The sequence below is a fragment of the Macrotis lagotis genome, chromosome 1 (genome assembly GCF_037893015.1).
Source record: "Macrotis lagotis isolate mMagLag1 chromosome 1, bilby.v1.9.chrom.fasta, whole genome shotgun sequence".
NCBI lineage: Eukaryota > Metazoa > Chordata > Mammalia > Peramelemorphia > Peramelidae > Macrotis > Macrotis lagotis.
The window spans coordinates 362,686,729-362,705,308 of NC_133658.1; the positions used below are offsets into that span (position 1 = coordinate 362,686,729).

At 38.2% G+C, this 18,580-nt stretch overlaps 1 protein-coding gene across 6 annotated transcripts in view; it reads left to right on the forward strand.

Moving 5' to 3' along the window:
• The window catches only part of UIMC1 (ubiquitin interaction motif containing 1), a 140,990-nt gene that overhangs the window by 4,594 nt on the left and 117,816 nt on the right, over positions 1 to 18,580 (forward strand). Inside the window, exons 1-2 of one of the 6 annotated variants that reach the window (XM_074212322.1) lie at positions 14,352 to 16,592; positions 18,362 to 18,492. In XM_074212322.1, coding sequence (XP_074068423.1) covers positions 18,370 to 18,492 — 123 coding nt within the window. In that variant the 5' untranslated portion in view covers positions 14,352 to 16,592; positions 18,362 to 18,369. Of the gene's footprint in view, positions 1 to 14,350; positions 18,493 to 18,580 lie in introns of those variants that run through there. The other 5 variants (XM_074212323.1, XM_074212321.1, XM_074212320.1 and 2 more) reach the window with 5 other exon arrangements.

Consider the following 18,580-nt stretch of genomic DNA (forward strand, 5'->3'; position numbering starts at 1 on the left):
TAATTGCTTGATGGAGTTAACCACTGACAATTTCTCTGATTCTTGCAAAGATAAGAGACCTGCATCTTTCCCATTTTTTTTTATATTTATTTAAGAAAATGGGGTTAAGAGACTTGCCCAAATCACACAGCTAGGCAATTATTAAGTGTCTGAGGTCAGATTTGAACTCAGGTGTTCCTGACTCCAGGGCCAGTGCTCTATCCACTGTGCCACCTAGCTGCCCCTTACCTCTGCAGATTTTTTGTACTTCATTTACTTTCTTGTTGTTTATGTTTCAACCAAACTAGCTTTCTACCTTTTGCCTAAACTTGGCATTCCATCTTGTGTCACCATGTCCTTTGTTAGTGTATCCCTATGACCCACCTTCCTGCTTGTAGTATTTAAGAAATGCTTTTCCACTTGAATACTTTCCTTCATTTTTGTCTCTAGGCTTAACTCAGGTACCACTTCCTCAAAGCCCTCTGCCATTTTTTTTCTCCACCCCTATCCTTTTATAATAACCTCTCTCAATATCATGTAAGCTCTTTAGATGCAAGAATCGTTAAATTTTTTTGTTTTTGTATCACCAGCACCTTCCTATGTATTTTGATATAATGCTTAATAAACATTTATTGAATTGGAACTACCTACTCCAGATTGCCTTCCATCATCCCTTGCAAAATCCCTTGTGTTTGCATCCTGTTTGGTTTTTGTTTAAATTCTTGAATAGCACTTAAATGATTATAGCTAATAATAGCTAACAGCTGTATAGAACCTATGTTGCACCAGGTGCTTTGCTAAATGTTTTACAAATATTTCATTTGAGCCTCACACAACAACCTTGGGAGGTAGGTGCTATTATCATTCCCTGAGGCAAAAGGTGAATAAGTGACTTGCCCAGAGTCACACAGTAAGCATTCAAGTTCTGATAAGAACTCAGGCCTTTCTGACCCCAAGTCTTGAGGTCTATCATCTGTGCCACTTGGTTGCCCATGTATATACCTTCTTGATGTTTTGTTTTCTGTTCTGGACTGTACTATAGTTACTAGCAGTATTGCCTGTTTGTATGTGTTGTCACCTTCTCCCTCACATTGCATGCTCCATGAGTTCAGTAACGCTATTTTGCCTTTGTATTTCTCTTAGTGCCACACACATATAGTTAGTCATTAATAAATTATTGTTGTCTCATCTGGACTAAAGGTACAGAAACTGTGGTTTGGAGTAAAATAGTGATTATTTCAGAGTTTGTTCATTTTTTAAAAAGAACCTTTAGCTATGCCTGACTTACTTGGTGAAGTTTAATTTTCAGGTACTTTTTCCTCCTTCAGCAATCATGGAAGCTTTGACAGGTTTTTCATTATCTTCTTAGTGATGGCTCTTTTGATGCATAAGTGTAGAGAAAATGACAAATAATATCACAAAGTAGGGATTTTCAAGGACATCATCAAAAAATGTTACCTAACAAAAGTGAATCTCTCATTATGGGATCGCTTTATACTATTTTCATTCATTCAAAGCCATTTTGGCCCTAACTTGTTTTGATGAATGAGCGTCTACTGGCATCTAGATTATTGATATCCTTTCTTCTAGTCTTTTTTGTTTGTTTCTTGTTTTTCTGCAAGGCAATATACTTGCCCAAGGTCACACAGCTAGGTTATTATTATTAAGTGTCTGAGGCCAAATTTGAACCTGGGTCCTCTTGACTCCAGGGTCTGTGCTCTATCCAGTGCCCCACAATTTAGTCTTTAACACTACTCATGCAACTCTGTCATTTTATCAAAGAGCTGCTATCTAATGTGAAAGGTAGCACTTAAAATAAATAACGAACTGCATTTCTTACTTGCTTTCCTGATTAATCTGAATTCTGAATAACCTCTTTTTTTACAATTTAGTGATAAATTGTAAAAAAAAGCTTCATGTAATATTGTTAATTTAAGAGATTTATACTGGACTGGTCTCCCCTTAATAGTACTTATATTGATCATTCCTCACCTTTGTGTCTGCTGATGACTGCAGGTTAAGGAGAAAGGGTTTTATTTATTTACATACCCTGAAGGCATGTTTTCTGTCTGTGGTAAATCTATACTATCCATCAGAATTTTTACTCTATGGATTAAGGACCTTACCAAGTAATCAACTGTATTTATGTTATACTGCCCTATAATCCAAAAAGTATTATAAAAAGGAAATTTTATTTACATGATTAAAAAAAACCAAATTAAAATTCAGCAAAAATGGGGGAGTTAGACTAAGAGAGGTGTCCAGACTTGGTGGTATCCCACAAACACTCTCTAGTGAAACCGATCTAGATTAAAACATAATTAGGAACTAGTTAACAAACTAAATAAAGAGATAATCAAATATAGGTAATATTAATATAATATGTGGTTTTCTAAATTAATATGTAACCCATGTAACCCAGGTGATCTTTATGTATCCCCAGTTTCTATTTTTCTATTTCTATTTCTTACTGATACCCCTGTACTGATGACATGATGTACAGCTTTGCTGATCCAACAGAAAGGGTTATGGGACAGCACACACTTTTTGTTTGGTTCAGATCTGTCCCCACAATGACACACTCACTCTGTCTTAAATTTTTTTTTTTTTTTTTTTTTTTTAGGTTTTTGCAAGGCAAATGTGGCTTGCCCAAGGCCACACAGCTAGGTAATAAGTGTCTGAGGCTGGATTTGAATTCAGGTACTCCTGACTCCAGGACAGATGCTCTATCCACTGTACCACCTAGCCGCCCTGGTCTTAAATCTTTATTTTTTTTACATTTATTCTCTTTTTGTACAAATAATTTCTTTTATACATTAATAAAATATTCTTGTTTAAGAGTAAACAGAATACCTCCTCCCCCACAAAATATAGACTCACTTGAGCGATAAAGGGGAGAGAAAAAAATTAAAATTAAAAAAATAGTAATAATTGTAGGTATGGCCAGGTGGCACAATGGATGGAGCACCAGTCCTGGAGCCAGGAGCACCCGAGCCCATATCTGGCCCCATACACCCTACAATCACCCAGCCGTGTGACATGCAAGCCACCCCAACCCCAATGTTCTGCAAAAACCAAAAAAAGAAAAAAAAAGACCCAAAATAAAATAAAATAGTAATAATAGTAGGGGTGGCTGGGTGGCGGACAGAGCATTGGCCCTTGAGCCAGGAGCACCTAGGTTCAAATATGGCCTCAGACACCCAATGGTCACCCTGCTATGCAGCCCCAGGCAGGCCACCCAGCCCCATTTGCCCTGCAGCCCCCACCAAATTAATAATAATAAAAAATATGCTTCAGTCGGTGTTCCAACACCAACAACTCTGTCGTGGGTGGATCACATTCTTCATGGTAAGTCCATCACAAAAGTTACTTCCATATTTTTCCACCATTGCCATTGCTGATCGCAACTCCCACCTTTCATATTTCTCCACTACCATGTACTATATTTTCTCTCTCCTTTCACTCTGACTCTGCTGTAGGGTAGCTGAGTGGCACAGCAGACAGATCCCTGGCCCTGGGGCCAAGAGGCCCTGAGCCCCCCTACCACCCCTTAGGCCCAGCATCTACCTGGCCCTATGGTCCTGGACAGGCCATCCACTCCCAGCCCCTTGCTAGAAGTAAAAAGGAAAATGTGTTATATCTGACCACTCTCCCCCCATGGTCCATCCTCTCCTCCATCACTCACACCCCCCCCCCTTCCTCCTGTCCCCCCTTTTCTTCTTATTCCAGATGCCTATACCCCATTGAATATATATACTGTTTCCTCTCCTAGCCACCTCTGATGAGAGCAAAGTTTCCCTCATTTCCCTTGCCTTCCCCCCTTCCATATCATTGCAATAGCTCATTGTAATAAAGAAAAAACTTATTATATGAGATATCTTGGCCTATTCCCCCTCTCCTTTTTCTTTCTCCCATCACATTTCCCTTTTTTTCTATTGCCTCCATTTTTCTATCATATTTTATCTTCAGATTCAACTTTCTCCTGTGCTTCAACTATAAAAGCTCCCTCTACCTGCTCTATTGAGAAGGTTCATATGAGTATTATCAGTGTCATTTTTCTATGCAGGAATACATGCAGTTGTTCATCATCAAGTCCCTCATATTTCCCCCCTCTCCTTCAGTCTCTATGCTTCACCTGAGTCCTGTATCTGAAGATCAAACCTTCTGTTCAGTTCTGGCCATTCCAACAGGAACATTTGAAATTCCCCCAGTTCATTGAAAGTTCATTTTTCCCTGGAAGAGGACATTCAGCCTTGCTGGTTTAGTTGATTCTTGGCTGCATTCTAAGCTCTTTTGCCTTCTGGTATATTATATTCCAAGCCCTACGAGCTTCCAATGTAGTTGCTGCTAAGTCCTGTGTGATCCTGACTGCAGCTCCACGATATTTGAACTGTGTCCTTCTGGCTGCTTGTAATATTTTCTCTTTGACTTGGGAGTTCTGGAACTTGGCTATACTATTCCTAGGGGTTTGTTTTTTGGGATCTCTTTCTTAGGGAGATCAGTGGATTCTCTCCATTTCTATTTTGCCCTCTGCTTCTAGAATATCAGGGCAATTTTCCTGTAGTAATTCTTTGAAAATGATGTCAAGGCTCTTTTCCTGATCATGACTTTCAGGTATTCCAATAATTTTTAAATTATCTTTCCGAAGTCTTGTTTTCCATATCAGTTGTTTTTTCAATGAGATGTTTCACATTTTCTTCTAATTTTTCATTTTTTTGGTTTTGAAGTAATGAATCCTGATTTCTCGTAAATTCATCAATCTCCCTGAGTTCCATTCTTTGTCTGAAGGATTTGTTCTCCTCAGAGAGTTTTCTCATCTCTTTTTCCATCTGGCCAATTTTGCTTTTTAAAGCATTCTTCTCCTCCATAACTTTTTGAACTGTTTTTATCCATTTGACCTAAGCTGGTTTTTAGCATGCTATTTTCTTCAGCATTTTTTTTGGATTTCCTTGACTAGGCTGCTGACTTCATTTTCATGTTTGTCCTGCATCTCTCTCCTTTTTCCCAGTTTTTCTTCTAACTCCCTCATTTGATTTTCAAAGTCTTTTTTGAGCTCTGTCATAGCCTGAGCCCAATTTCTGTTTTTCTTGAAGTTTTTAGATGCAGGAGCTTGTGCTTCCTCATCTTCAGACTGAGCATTTTGATCCTTCTTGGGCTCATTTGCAAAATATTTCTCAATGGTCTTCCTCTTTTTTCTCTGCTTGCTCATTTTCCCAGCCTGAGCCTGTTTTTGGGGTGTTTCCTGAGCTTTTGGGACACTCCCACAAGTGTCTCAGTATTGGGGGTTCTAGACTGCGATCAGGATCTGAATGTGGTCAGAGCCCCAGAGTCCTGTTCCAGGGGCAGAGGACAGAGCTCGGCAGTCTCTCTCTTCACTCCCCTCCCTAGGTTCAATGGGCTCATGCCCTTGGGTCCCTGTGTGGGTTCTGTCTCTCGAAAGTTTAGTTAGAGTCCTTAGTTTCGAAGTTTTATGAGAGAGCTTCTAAGAGACCTTTCTCTCTTGTCGCCATCTTGGCTCTGCCCCATCTTAAATCTTTAAATGAGAATTTAATGATAATATACTTATAATTCAAGATTAATATAACCCAAGACATATCCAATTATCCATATGAATATATATTGAATATATATATATATATTTATATATATTGAAAAGAAAACATCAACATAGATAAAGAAAAGGAAATATAAGCAGTAAGAGAAAGAATTACCCAACCCAGGAGGCTCCAACACCTGGAAATCTGACTGGCTGGTGAGGTCAAGTCATAGCAAAGCCTCCAGGGAAAGTCCCTTTGGCAGAGCATACTCTCCAACAGGGGTGACTTCTATGTGGGATAAAAATTCACTTAAAAAAGTATAGAGAGAAGGGGCGGCTAGGTGGCACAGTGGAGAGAGCATGGCCTTGGAGTCAGGAGTACCTGAGTTCAAAACCAGACTCAGACACTTAATAATTACCTAGCTATGTGGCCTTGGGCAAGCCACTTAACCCCATTTACTTTGCAAAATCCTAAAAACAAACAACAAAAAAAAAGAAATTTATTTTGACTTTTTGTGAGAAAAGGGCACACTCCAAAGTCTCACAAAGGTAGTGAAGATCAAGGAGCTGCCCCGAATTGACAGTCAAGCAAGATTATATGGCCTAAAAGAATTGAAAATCAAGTAAATGTTTTTTTATTTGGGGAATAGTTTAGCAAATTGTGATATTTGTATGTCATGGAACACTATTGTTCTATTAGAAACCATGAGGGATGGGAATTCAGGGAAGCCTGGAGGGATTTGCATGAACTGATGCTGAGTGAGATGAGCAGAACCAGAAAAGCACTGTACACCCTAACAGCAACATGGGGGTGATGATCAACCTTGATGGACTTGCTCTTTCCATCAGTGCAACAGTCAGGGACAATTTGGGGCTGTCTGCAATGGAGAATGCCATCTGTATCCAGAGAAAGAACTGTGGAGTTTGAACAAAGACCAAGGACTATTACCATTAATTTTGAAAAAAAAAAACTGATATCTTATGGTCTGATCTTGCTAGCTCTTATACTTTATGTTTCTTCCTTAAGGATAAGATTTCTCTCATCACATTCAATTTGGATCAGTGTATACCATGCAAGCAATGTAAAGACTGGCAAATTGCCTTCTGTGGGGGCTGGGGGGAGGGAAGTAAGATCAGGGGAAAAATGTAAAACTCAAAATAAATAAAATCTTTAAGTACAAAAAAAAGATTATATGGCCTAACATGATCCCCTCTTCCTCCCTATCATCCCTCTCTGTTGACTCATTGGCTAGTCTTCAGAGTTACATTCTACTTGTGAAAATCTGTCCCAGCAACAAAGAAAAGAATGAAAGGTTTACATAAAATATTACCTCACTATCCAGATGGTGAGAATAACCTTCAGGATTATCACTATCTTATTGAAGTAATAGTCTACTTTTCATCAAACAAGGGGAGTCTTATGAACTTCGTTGAGATACAAGATTTTTCTCAGGGGAACAGTATACCATTCTCCCAGTTAAGATAGTTTTATCATCAAATAAGTGACTAAAAATGCAAGGTATCTCTGGAAAATAGTCCACTATTTCTCCCCCCAACAGGGTGTCTGACTTCAAATGCAAGGTCTCTCTTCCTCTTTCTTCTAAGAATAGTCTGAGTAATAGTCTGTCTTTGTTTTAATGATTTTTAACCCTGAGAGGACTTCACTAGAAATGTTAACTCCTTTTCATTTTTTTTTTTTGCAAGGCAATGGGGTCAAGTGGCTTGCCCAAGGCCATACAGCTAAGTAATTATTAAGTGTCTGTGGCTGCATTTGAACTCGCGGACTCCTGACTCCAGGGCTGGTGCTTTATCCACTGCGCCACCTAGCCACCCCTGGAATGTTAACTCTTAAGAGGGAATATCCCACTCACTTCTAAAGCCCACTTTCCTAAGTAAGACCTTTATAGTGCTCACACAAAAGTGGCACAGGGTTTACAAGACTGAACTTAGTGATCCAGGGAATTTCAGTCAAAACACTCTCAGATCCTGAGCACAATCACTTTCTCCAGGTGTCTTGAGGTAAACACCCAGGGATGGTCCAAGTTCCCAGGTATGGACCCCAAATACATATTTACAACGAATGTTTCCCCAGCACTCCCTTCCCTGGAACATGCCTTGATTGATCATGCTTTGGTTCAGTGTGCTCTATAAGTTCCTTCTCCTTGGACCATGACAGCTGATAGGGAAGATCTCATTTTAACCTTTCACCCTTTACTCTGGAAGATTTTGGATATAATTAAAATCAAGTAAACTTGAGGTCAATTTACTCCTACCTTAAGCAAAATAACTGATAAACTGTAATTGTAATTGAGCTTGAACTAGAATCCTTTCAGTGAAAGGGAGCTTAGTTTCTCTATTCTACTTTTGGACAGTCCTGATTATTAGGAATTTTATTGATTTAGGTCAACTCTTTTCCATAGGCCAAGTAGATAAAATATGGCCCCCTTCTACACAATATCCCTTTAAATACTTGAAGCTAACTCTTATGTTCCTTTATTTCTACTTATTTGTTTCTATGGCTTGATCTCCAACCTTCTCACTACCCCGTTGCCTTTTGACATATTCCAATTTGTCAGTGTAAAACAAAAGCCCTTATTGACCATCCTTATCTTCATCACCTTCACCCTTCCTTTTCTTTAGTTAGATACTGACAGAGCAAGGTGAGGGAGCCTAAACAGTCTTGCCCTTGTGTGCTATGCCATATCCATTTCTAAACCATTTTCTGTCTGGAAAAAAAAAGTCAATCAACATTTTTGGTCCCTTAGGGATTCCAAATTATTTGAGTCTGCCATTTTGTTATTGGTTATAGTTTCATTCACTTTTTTTTTTTTTTAGGTTTTTGCAAAGCAAACGGGGTTAAGTGGCTTGCCCAAGGCCACACAGCTAGGTAATTATTAAGTGTCTGAGGTCAGATTTGAACTCAGGTACTCCTGAGTCCAGGGCCGGTGCTTTATCCACTGCGCCACCTAGCCACCCCTCATTCACTTTTTAGGACCAGATCTTTGTTTCTCTGTATACTTTAGTTGAGAAACTTTTTGTTTTTTCTATTTAATTTTTTTTTATAGTTTCTTTTATTTTTTTAAGGGGAATAAGAATGGGACTTTTCATTGGAATATGGAACTCCTTAAAAGGAAACTATCTCTACCAATAAAGCTTTTGTATAATCTGTTGTTTTAGAGATTTACCTAGAGCATTAAGAGTTTAAGTAACTTTCACCCCTTCCTCCCCCCAACCTTTATTTGTAAGAGGTAGGACTTGAACCCAGGTCTTGTTCTATCCACTCTGCTTACATTTTTAATCCTTTATTTTAATATTCTAAATTTCCCAATGATTCATCTCTCCTACTTAATAGAGAAACATTCATTTCTTATAACAAAGAATAAAGAAGGAAGACAATAGTTTAGCAGAAATATTCAATACTTCATTAAAGTCTTTCATTGTACATTTGTGCTTTTTTTTAATTTTTTTTTCCAAGGCAATGGGGTTAAGTGGCTTGCCCAAGGCCACACGGCTAGGTAATTATTAAGTGTCTGAGGTCGGATTTGAACCCAGGTACTCCTGACTCCAGGGCCGGTGCTCTATCCGCTGTGCCACCTAGCCTCCCCACATTTGTGCTTTGTTCATAGTCCCCCCCCCCCCCCTTAATGGAGAATGTTGTGGTGCTTTCTTACATTTTATTTTCGGGGCCAAGATTGTGCATTATAATTTCAAGTAGTTTATTTTTTTTGCTAAAGTAAATTACAATTACTTAAATGTAATAAGATTTATCAGTTACAGCCTTAAACAATTAAAAGAACACCTGTAGAAATTGGTGGCAGTTGTATCCATCTTAAGAGGGAGAAAAGATAGAATTAGATGTATTTTACTACCTTTCTGAAATCTGTATTATTGGACTAATCTTGCCTTGGGGCGGCTAGGTGGCACAGCGGATAGAGCACCGGCCCTGGAGTCAGGAGTACCTGGGTTCAAATCCGACCTCAGACACTTAATAATTACCTAGCCCTGTGGCCTTGGGCAAGCCACTTAACCCCATTGCCTTGAAAAATCTTTTTTAAAAAAAGGGAGAAAAGCATAAGGTTGACACTTCTTGAGTATCTTTTTTTTCCCTTCACAACTCTAGTCACCTGAGTGAGCAAACAACCAGCATAAGAAAACATTATCTGATACCTTGCCGTTTTTGCTTTTGCCACTGAGAGAAAACTTAGATTTGAGAAGGGGAATTTTTGTTGGTATCTTATGTTATAGGTAGTACTGCCATCTCTTTCTCTTGGTGTGTCCCCTTCTATCCTTCCTTCTTTCTTCCAGATTTTCCTTCTTAAAATTCTTGAAAAAATTATTATTATTGTTTTTTGAAGGCAGTGGGTTAAGAGTGACTTGCCCACAGTCACACGGCTAGGTAGTTATTAAGTGTCTGAGGCTGGATTCGAACAAAGATCCTCCTGACTTCAGGGCCGATGCTCTATGCACTGCGCCACTGAGCTGCCCCTTTAAAATTCTTAATTTTTGTATTTTGTATTTTCACTTCTGATCTCTTATTCTGGGTTTGGAAGAAGTGTAACTCCCAGAGTCTTATGTAACTTAGACATCTTCACAAGAAAGCCAGTCCAAACCTTGCCAGAAAGACAATTATAATTGCATTTGCCTTAATACTTTTAGAAAAAAAATTTTTGACGACATTTTTTGTTTTTACATTGTCTAAATTTCTCCATCTTATGCTTTTCAGTCTACCTATTTTTATCTTACAGGACAATAATATTCCATTGTCTTCATGTATCACAATTTGGGCATCTACATGATTTCATAGTGAAAAGTACTGATATATTTTGTTTTATATATAGGGCTTTTTTACCATTGAACTTCTTGGGGTATATGTCTAGCAGAAAGATCTTTTGGTCACAGAATGTAGACATTTTTTTTTAAACATTTTATTTGTTTTCCAATTATATACAACAGTAAAATTATACCCATCATTTTTTTCAAGGCTCTGAATTCTACAGTTTCCCCCCCCCTTCCCTCCCCCCAAAGGCTGTCTGACAGTTTCTACATTCTTTCTATGCCATACATTGATGTAAATTGAATGTTATAAGTGTAAACATAAGAATAAACATAAACCCCCTCCCTCCAAGAAGATGGGAAACCTCAAGAATAGAGAGAGAGAGAAAAAAATTGTATTTCAATCTGTGTAAAGATTCCAATGGCTCTGTCTCTGGGGTGAGTTCCTTTCTTTATCATAAGTCCACCAGAGAAGTGCTTCTATATTTTCCCCACAGTTGCTATCACTAGCTGTACCTCCACTCTATTCCTCTCCACTCTCATTTATTCTATTCTTTCTCTCCTTTCATCCTGGCCCTGTCCAAAAGCGTGTTGCATCTGAGTACTTCTCCCTCCATCTTCCCTCTCTTCTGTCACCTATTTCCCCTCATCCTGTCCCTTTTCTCCCATCCTTCTTCAGGGCAAGACAGATTTCCTCACCCTATTAAGTGTTTATGCCATTTCCTCCCTAAGCCATTTCCAATGAGAATGAAGGCTCACTCATTCCCCCTTGCCTTCCCCCCTCCCCTAGACATTTTTTCTTTACGGTTTTTTATTTTATTTTTATTTTTTTGCAAGGCAGTGGGGTTAAGTGGCTTGCCCAAGACCACACAGCTTGGTAATTAAGTATCTGAGGCTGGATTTGAACTCAGGTACTCCTGACTCCAGGGCCGGGGCTCTGTCCACTGCACCACCTAGCTGCCCCAGAATGTAGACATTTTAATCACTTTTTTCAAGCCGCCCCAGATTGTAGACATTTTAATCACTTTTTTCAGATAATTCTAGATTGCTTTGCAGAATGCTTCTATCAATTCATAGCTCTACCAGTAGTGTATTGGTTATTTTGCCTTTTTCTAACCCTTCCAAATGCAACCATTCCCATCATGTTTATGATCTTTAAAGTAAGAATCTCAGATTTGTTTTAATTTGAATTTATCTTATAATTAGTGATTTAAAACATTCATATGTTTATTAGTTGTTTCCAGTTTTTTAAGATTTGATCATAGCTATACTTACTTTTTTGGGATACTTACTCTACCATATAGACTCTTCTTTCTTTTGATAAAGCTGCATAGAGCACTGGCCTTGGAGTCAGGAGATCCGGAGTTCAAATATGGTCTCAGACAACTGACGCTTAATAGGTGTGTGACCTTGGGCAAGTCACTTAACCCTGATTGCTTCTGCAGGGCATCTCCAGTGTTCTGATTCATATCTGGCCACTGGATCCGATGACTCCAGAGGAGAAAGTGAGGCTGGTGACATAGCACAGTCCTCCTCACTCAAATCTAGTTCATGTGCTTGTCATGGCATCACCTCATTGATCTCATGGTCTTCTTTGAGAATGAAAGCCAAAACATTATTAATTATAGATGAGAAAACATAAGTCAGTGCCCATTGGGAAAAAAGAGGATTCAAATTCATTTAGCATTTATCAAGTACCTGCCATGATCTAGGCATCAGAAATGCAGACAAAAATTAAATAGACTCACTCTTCATGGAGTTTTCTTTCCCCATTGGAAAAAATAACAGATGTGAAGATAAATATAAAATAAATACAAAGTAATTTGGGGATGTGAAAACCAAAAGCAGAAAGAATCGGGAAAGGTCTTCCAATAGAAAGTGTTATTTGAACTGAAGCTTGAAAGGAAGCTAGAGATTTTAAAAACTGGATAGAAAGGGAAATTTCCCAGAGGTGGGTGAGAGGTGGTGACAGGGGATGAAATGGAAGGGTTGGAGTTGTGTGGTGATGGAATGTTGTATATGTGAGCCAGGTTGGCTGAAATGTAAAGTGGATAAAGGTATTAAGAGTGAAAAAAGTCTAGAAGGATAGTTTGAATCTGATCATAAAGGGCTTTAAATGCCTGCCAGAAGTTTATTTATAATCCTGAATTCAAGGTGGAGCCATTGGAATTTATTGAGCAAGGCAATGGTCGGATATCAGCAATCCCATAGGATATGAATTGGGTTTTTTTTGGCATGGCAATGGGGTTAAGTGACTTGCCCAAGGTCACACAGCTAAGTAATTATTAAGTGAAGTCAGATTTGAATTTAGGTCCTCCTGACTCTAGGACTGGTGCTTTGTCCACTGTGCCACCTACCTGCCTCATAGGAAATGACTTGGAGAAGGAAGAGACTGAAAAAAAGTAAGATTGTGGGATTGCAGTAGTATAGACAGGAGTTGATAAGGGCTTGAACTTGTAGCATTGTAGGGAGAGAGAAAAGGACAAATTTGCCAGATACTGGGAAGACATTTGATACTAACTGGCAAACAGTAACTCATTGGATGTTATGGGGAAGGACTTTGAGGAGTCAAGGATGTGATTCCAAGGTTCTGTCCTTGGGAGAGGTCCCTGAGAACATATCCTTAGTAATGGGAAAGATAAAGATATTTTTGACAGAAATAAGCAAGTTCAGAAGCTAGATGGCATAATGGAAATCCTTTGGGAAATTCAGGTAGGGATATCAGTCAGTTGCTGATACTGGAGCTAAGGAAAGATTCTGGGCTAGTGTTTGAAGCATCTCTAATTCTAGGAATTTCTTAGTTTGGATTCAGTGTTGGGATGAGGGGGCATTTGTCATTGAAGAGTTAATAGTAGGAGGAATAATTTGCCCTAACACAACAAGGATATGCCACAAAAATAGAGTGACACTTAACTTCTCTGAACTTGGTCTTTGTCATCTTCATGTAAAGACACTTCTCATCATTAGGGAAGGATATAGTAAAGGATATGATGACTTACTGTGGTCTTCAGAAATCTACCAAGTTGGAAGATCACAGTTATACCCGAATTTGAATTTTTATGCCTTTAGATGACCAGGAAGCTGTGTCATAGAAATGGGTAACAATTAGGTTTTGTGATTGCTTTGTCTCCTTTTAAGGAAAACTACTTGTTAGAGGAAGGGTGATAGTAATTTGGGAGTTACTTCCATGTAGGAGGTAATAGTTGAAGGAGTTGAACTTAATTTTGTGCCTTTAATTAAAAGTATTTACTATTCATCCTGCATATAGCTTACTTAGTATATATTTATTTCCATATTATCTCCCTGTTAGATTGGATGCTAATTGAGGATAGGGATTATCTTTTCTCTCTTTTGTATCTCGAATATTTGCCTTGAAAAATGAAAAAACAACAACACAAGACTATATAGATAGCCTGGGTTTCTTTTCATTAGTACTGCCTTATTCCTATCCTTAAGCCATTTATCAAATGGGAAATGACTATTTAAATTTGAATAAATTTATTATATATTTTGGAAATATTTTTATAAGAGAAATTTGCTGCAAAGATCTTTTTTCTTTTTCTTTTTTAAAGGTTTTTGCTAGGCAATGGGATTAAGTGCCTTGATCAAGACCACACAGCTAGGTAATCATTGTGTCTTGAGGCTGGATTTGAACTGAGGTGCTCCTGACTCTGGGACCGGTACTCTATCCACTACGCCACCTAGCCCGCCCCTGCAAAGATCTTTTTCTCAGATTTATTTCCCCTTTAAATTTTAGCTATATTAAATTTATCTTTGCAATAGCTTTTAAATTTTATGTAATAAAGTTTATCCTTTTTTATCTGCTGTGATTCTTTCTCTTGTTAAATTTTCTTCTCTTCATAGACCTAAGTCAGTTTTTTTGTTTCTCTAATTTTTTTATGATGTGATCTTTGACAGCTAGGTCATGTGCCATTTGGCATGTATCTTGGTATAAGATTGAGGTGTTTAAATTTAGTTTCTTCCCAACAGTTTTTCCCCCTGAATTAGTGAGTCCTTACCCAGTAGCAAGTCTTTATTCTAGTAACTGATTGTTTTGTATTTATTGAATACTAATCAATTATTAGGTTTATTTTCTTCTTTATATTATATATCTGATCTTTTCCCACTGTTCAGTTTGCTTAATTTAAATTAGTACAGTAACTTGCCCAAGGTTACACAGTTAGGTAATTAAGTGTCAGGTCGAATCTGAACTCAGGTCCTCCTGATTCCAAGGCCAGTACTCTATCCACTAGGCCACCTAGCTGCCCCCTAGATTTCTTGCTTTGTAACTTAGTTCTAGTCTGATAGACTAGGCAAGACTCCTTTGTTCCCACTTTTTTCCCCCAATTATTTCCTTTGAGATTCTTTCTCTTTAAATGTAATTTTTTTCCCCTACTTATATCAAAAAATCCTTTCAAGTTTGGAGTGACATTAAATAAACAAATTAATTTAGGTTGTAATATAACTTAAGTGTAGGATAAAAATCCACTTAAAAAACATAGAGACTTCTCTGAGCAAAAAAAAAAATTATTTTGGTTTTTCTTGAGAAAGGGGCACAAACCAAGTGTCACAAAGGTAGTGAAGATCAAGGAGCTGCCCCGAGGTGACAGTCAAGCAAGATGATATGACCTAAAGCCTCCCCTCCTCCTTCCTGCCCCCTTTCTTTTGACTCCCTGGTTAGTCTTCAGAGTTACATTGTACTTGTGCAGATCTACCCCAGCAACAAAGAAAAGAATGAAAGGTTTCCATAAAATGTGACCTCACCTTCCGTACCCATGTTGATATCAGAGTCCATGTCTTAGCTGCTGCCCCCTCTGGGCTCACCCAAGTTGGGATGGCCTGAGCTGGGCAGTTGGTCTTGCCTTGAGGGGCTACACTGCCCCTTCCCCATGGATAGAGCCTCAAGGTGTGGCCCGGCCCTTCCCAAAGGGATCACTCAGAGTCATCCCCAAACCTTGGGAGGGCCCCAGCAACAGCAGGGCCTGGACTTGGTGGGTCCGTGGGGAGCTCCTGCACACTGACATACTTGGAGGAGGAGGAGGAGGGGCTGCCGTGTAGACCTTGGGCCAGGCTTGGGCAACAGGCAGGGCCTGCCCCTGCCACCTGGCAAAGCAGAGCCACGTTAGGCTGTGCCTCCGCCACTACTACATTTTGTTTATTCTTAGGCTTTTTTTTTTCTTAATTTCTTTTGTCTAAAAGTTGAATCAGTAATTTTAGTTTTAGCCAAATTAGAAGTGCTGATAATGGATGAATATCCTTGTTTCACTGCTAATTTTATTGGGAAGGGGTCTAGTTTCTCTTTTTTTTGTATACATAATTGTGATTCACACTGCAGAGTAGAAAATTGGATAGTGTTGAGATGTAGCTGTACATTAGAAATAGAAATGAACAACTCTTCTCCCTTTCCACAAAACAAGCAGTGGAGATTCAACCAAATGACTATTGAAAATGCTAAAAATAGGTTATTTTTCTAATTCATACATTCATTGTTTTTTCTAACCTAATTCATGTTAAATTTAGGAGCTTGTTACAATTGTTCCATTACAATGTAAAAAAATAAATATGGTAAATTTTTAGTATTATATTTTTATCTTAGTGCTTAGACACTTCATTTTCTATTTTTAACAAGTTTATACATTAAAAGTTATGAATCTGAACTCTGGGCAAATGCTTCTCACAAAGGTAACCTTTTCTGGGGGGAAGGGGTTATACAATCTATAGTTTTATATAAAAGGTTAATTAAAATACTTTTAAGGATAGAGCTACATATGCACTATATATTTTTATACACAGCAACATAAAATATAAAAAAAATTCTCAAGTTTCTGCTTCCCCTTTAAGAAAAAGATCTTTTGATGAAAAATAAAGATAGACTGTTAACCACTTGACTTGTCTGTTTATATATAATTACATAACCTAAGAATTGGAAAGTATTTTTTACTTAAATATCAATGCCTTTCATTCTCATTCTCCAGTTCCATTACATTAATCACTATTGCCTCTGCTGGGAAGCCTGGGGTCCCGCAGAAACCTTAGTCCTGAAACAAGGAGCAAAAGGGAAATTGCTAGAACCCAGAATTTGTGGGGGTGACGGTTTCGAAGAGATCTTTGGCTTTTTTTAGACATCATCCGCAAAATCTCTAGGTAAAGCTAACCCCAGGAGCCACACAGGCTTCCTTCGTCAGCCCCGAGTGCAGCCGACCACGGCAGGGCCCTTCTCCTTTCCCGGCTCGGCACCTCCACGCAACCTGGCGTTTCCCTTCCAGCAGCCCCCCTTAGGGAAAGGGTCTTCCCAGAAGTGCGAGTAAGGAAAGTCGCGGCGGCGCTCGGCCCTTAACTGCTCCTCAGCCCTTGTCCTCCACCATGGTGAAAAGGTGTACCGGCGAGTACCGTCCTGAAAGCCCTTGAAGCCTGGCATGGAACTGATCTCTCACTCTTGTTCCTTTGGTGGGGTTTCCCAAGTGGGGCGCCGCGGGCAAATCTCTGTCCTCTCACAAAATGGACCCGAGGCAACCGCACATTCTCTTCTAAGGGTGCCGCCATTTTGTGAAGCTAGTTTCTATTACAAGTAATTTTAGTTTTTGGCTTTTAGATAGGTGCTATTTATTAGTTTAATAAAGGCTTGTTTATTCTTTTGTTTCAACAAAAAAGTATCTTATATTTTATTGAAAGCTTTTTTATGCCTATGGATATAATTATCTTATTTTTATTTTTGTCATTGATAGAATTAAAGTTTATACTTTTCTTTATATTAACCCAACCCTGCATTATTCGTATAAATCCAGCCTGGTAATAGTATATAATTTTTGAGATATGCTGTCACAGCCTGTTGGCTAACATTTTATTTTTAATTTACATTTTTATTTACACATTACTAAAATAGTCTTGTAAGATCCTGCTCCAGGTTGGGAACCCTGGTTCTTCTTTCTGCCCCTTTGCACAACCTGAGTCATTTTTCATTCCCTAAGTGCTGAGATATTGTACAAGTACATGTTCCTGTCTTGACTCTATTCCCTGCAGACCTCTCTGTTTCCCTATACTAATCTGGAATGGAAAAATGACTTGTGGGGGTTTTTTTTTTATTTTTCCTTATCAAGATTATTTCTGTAGTGTTTTCTAGGTTTTTGTGGAAGGAGTTTGGTGGGAGAACTGAGATTTGCTTATTTCTACTACTCTGCTAGCTTAATTCCCCATTACTTGTAATTAAATGTAATATTAACAGAAACTAATAAGATCACTTTTATTTAGATGTTACAGAATTTGCCATGGGAAGATTTATTCTATAGATCCCATTTTCTTTCAGTATATCATTATACTTGTGAGAAATGGTTAATCACTTTTCTTCTGTATTGGTGAACCCTATAAAATAACTTTATGGTGGAATTGAGTGGTATTTGAACTCTTTCAAATGCTTAGAACTAATTATACAGTTATGTATATTTGACTGGGAAAATTGATGGGAGTTTTTTATCTACAAGTAGATTGACACAATGGAGAAGACTTTAGAATTGAAAACTTTGGAATTAATTATGGTTTGCGTCAGTGCTTTGGGCATTTGCTGGCAAAGATGAAATCAGGTCACACAGAATTTAAAGTTTTGAGGAATATCTATGTGAGTGACCGTACTATATGTTATTAAAATAGTCTCTTTGTTGACTTTCTTCTAGCAAAATACCTTCTGGAAGAATTAAATCCCAATTTTCCTACTAAATACTTTGTGACCATGCATCAGACTCTTTCCCTTTCTGATCCTGTTTCCTCTTTTTTTTAAAAAAAGGGTATGGGCCATATAGATCAACTGTAATATCTTATTATAATCTTAGAATTGTAACCTTTTTTGAAAAGAAACAAGTTATTTTAGAAACTTCAAAATCTTTCCTTAGTTTTTGGTCATAGTGATGAATGTAGTATTTTTATTTCTGTAAGAAATAGTATGGGTTTTTATTGTTTAGTAGATTTTTGATACTCCTGAAAAACTTAATACTGTTTTGAACTTTGGCAGAATAGGACCATTTGCCTTTCATTGACCAAATAGAACAATTTTGGAATAAATGACTTTTTCATACATTTCAGAGTTAAAGATGCCTCGGAGGAAAAAGAAAGTTACAGAATCTCCTGGATCTGAGAGACTGGAGGAGGAGAATCAGATCCTCAAAGTAAAGAAGAAGGAAAATTCATTTATTGTCATCTCTGATAGTGATGAGGTTGGTATTATGAAAAGCAGGACTCTTAACTACCCAAGATAACATGGTGTAATGACCATATTTGGAATCATTAAGACCTGCATTCTGA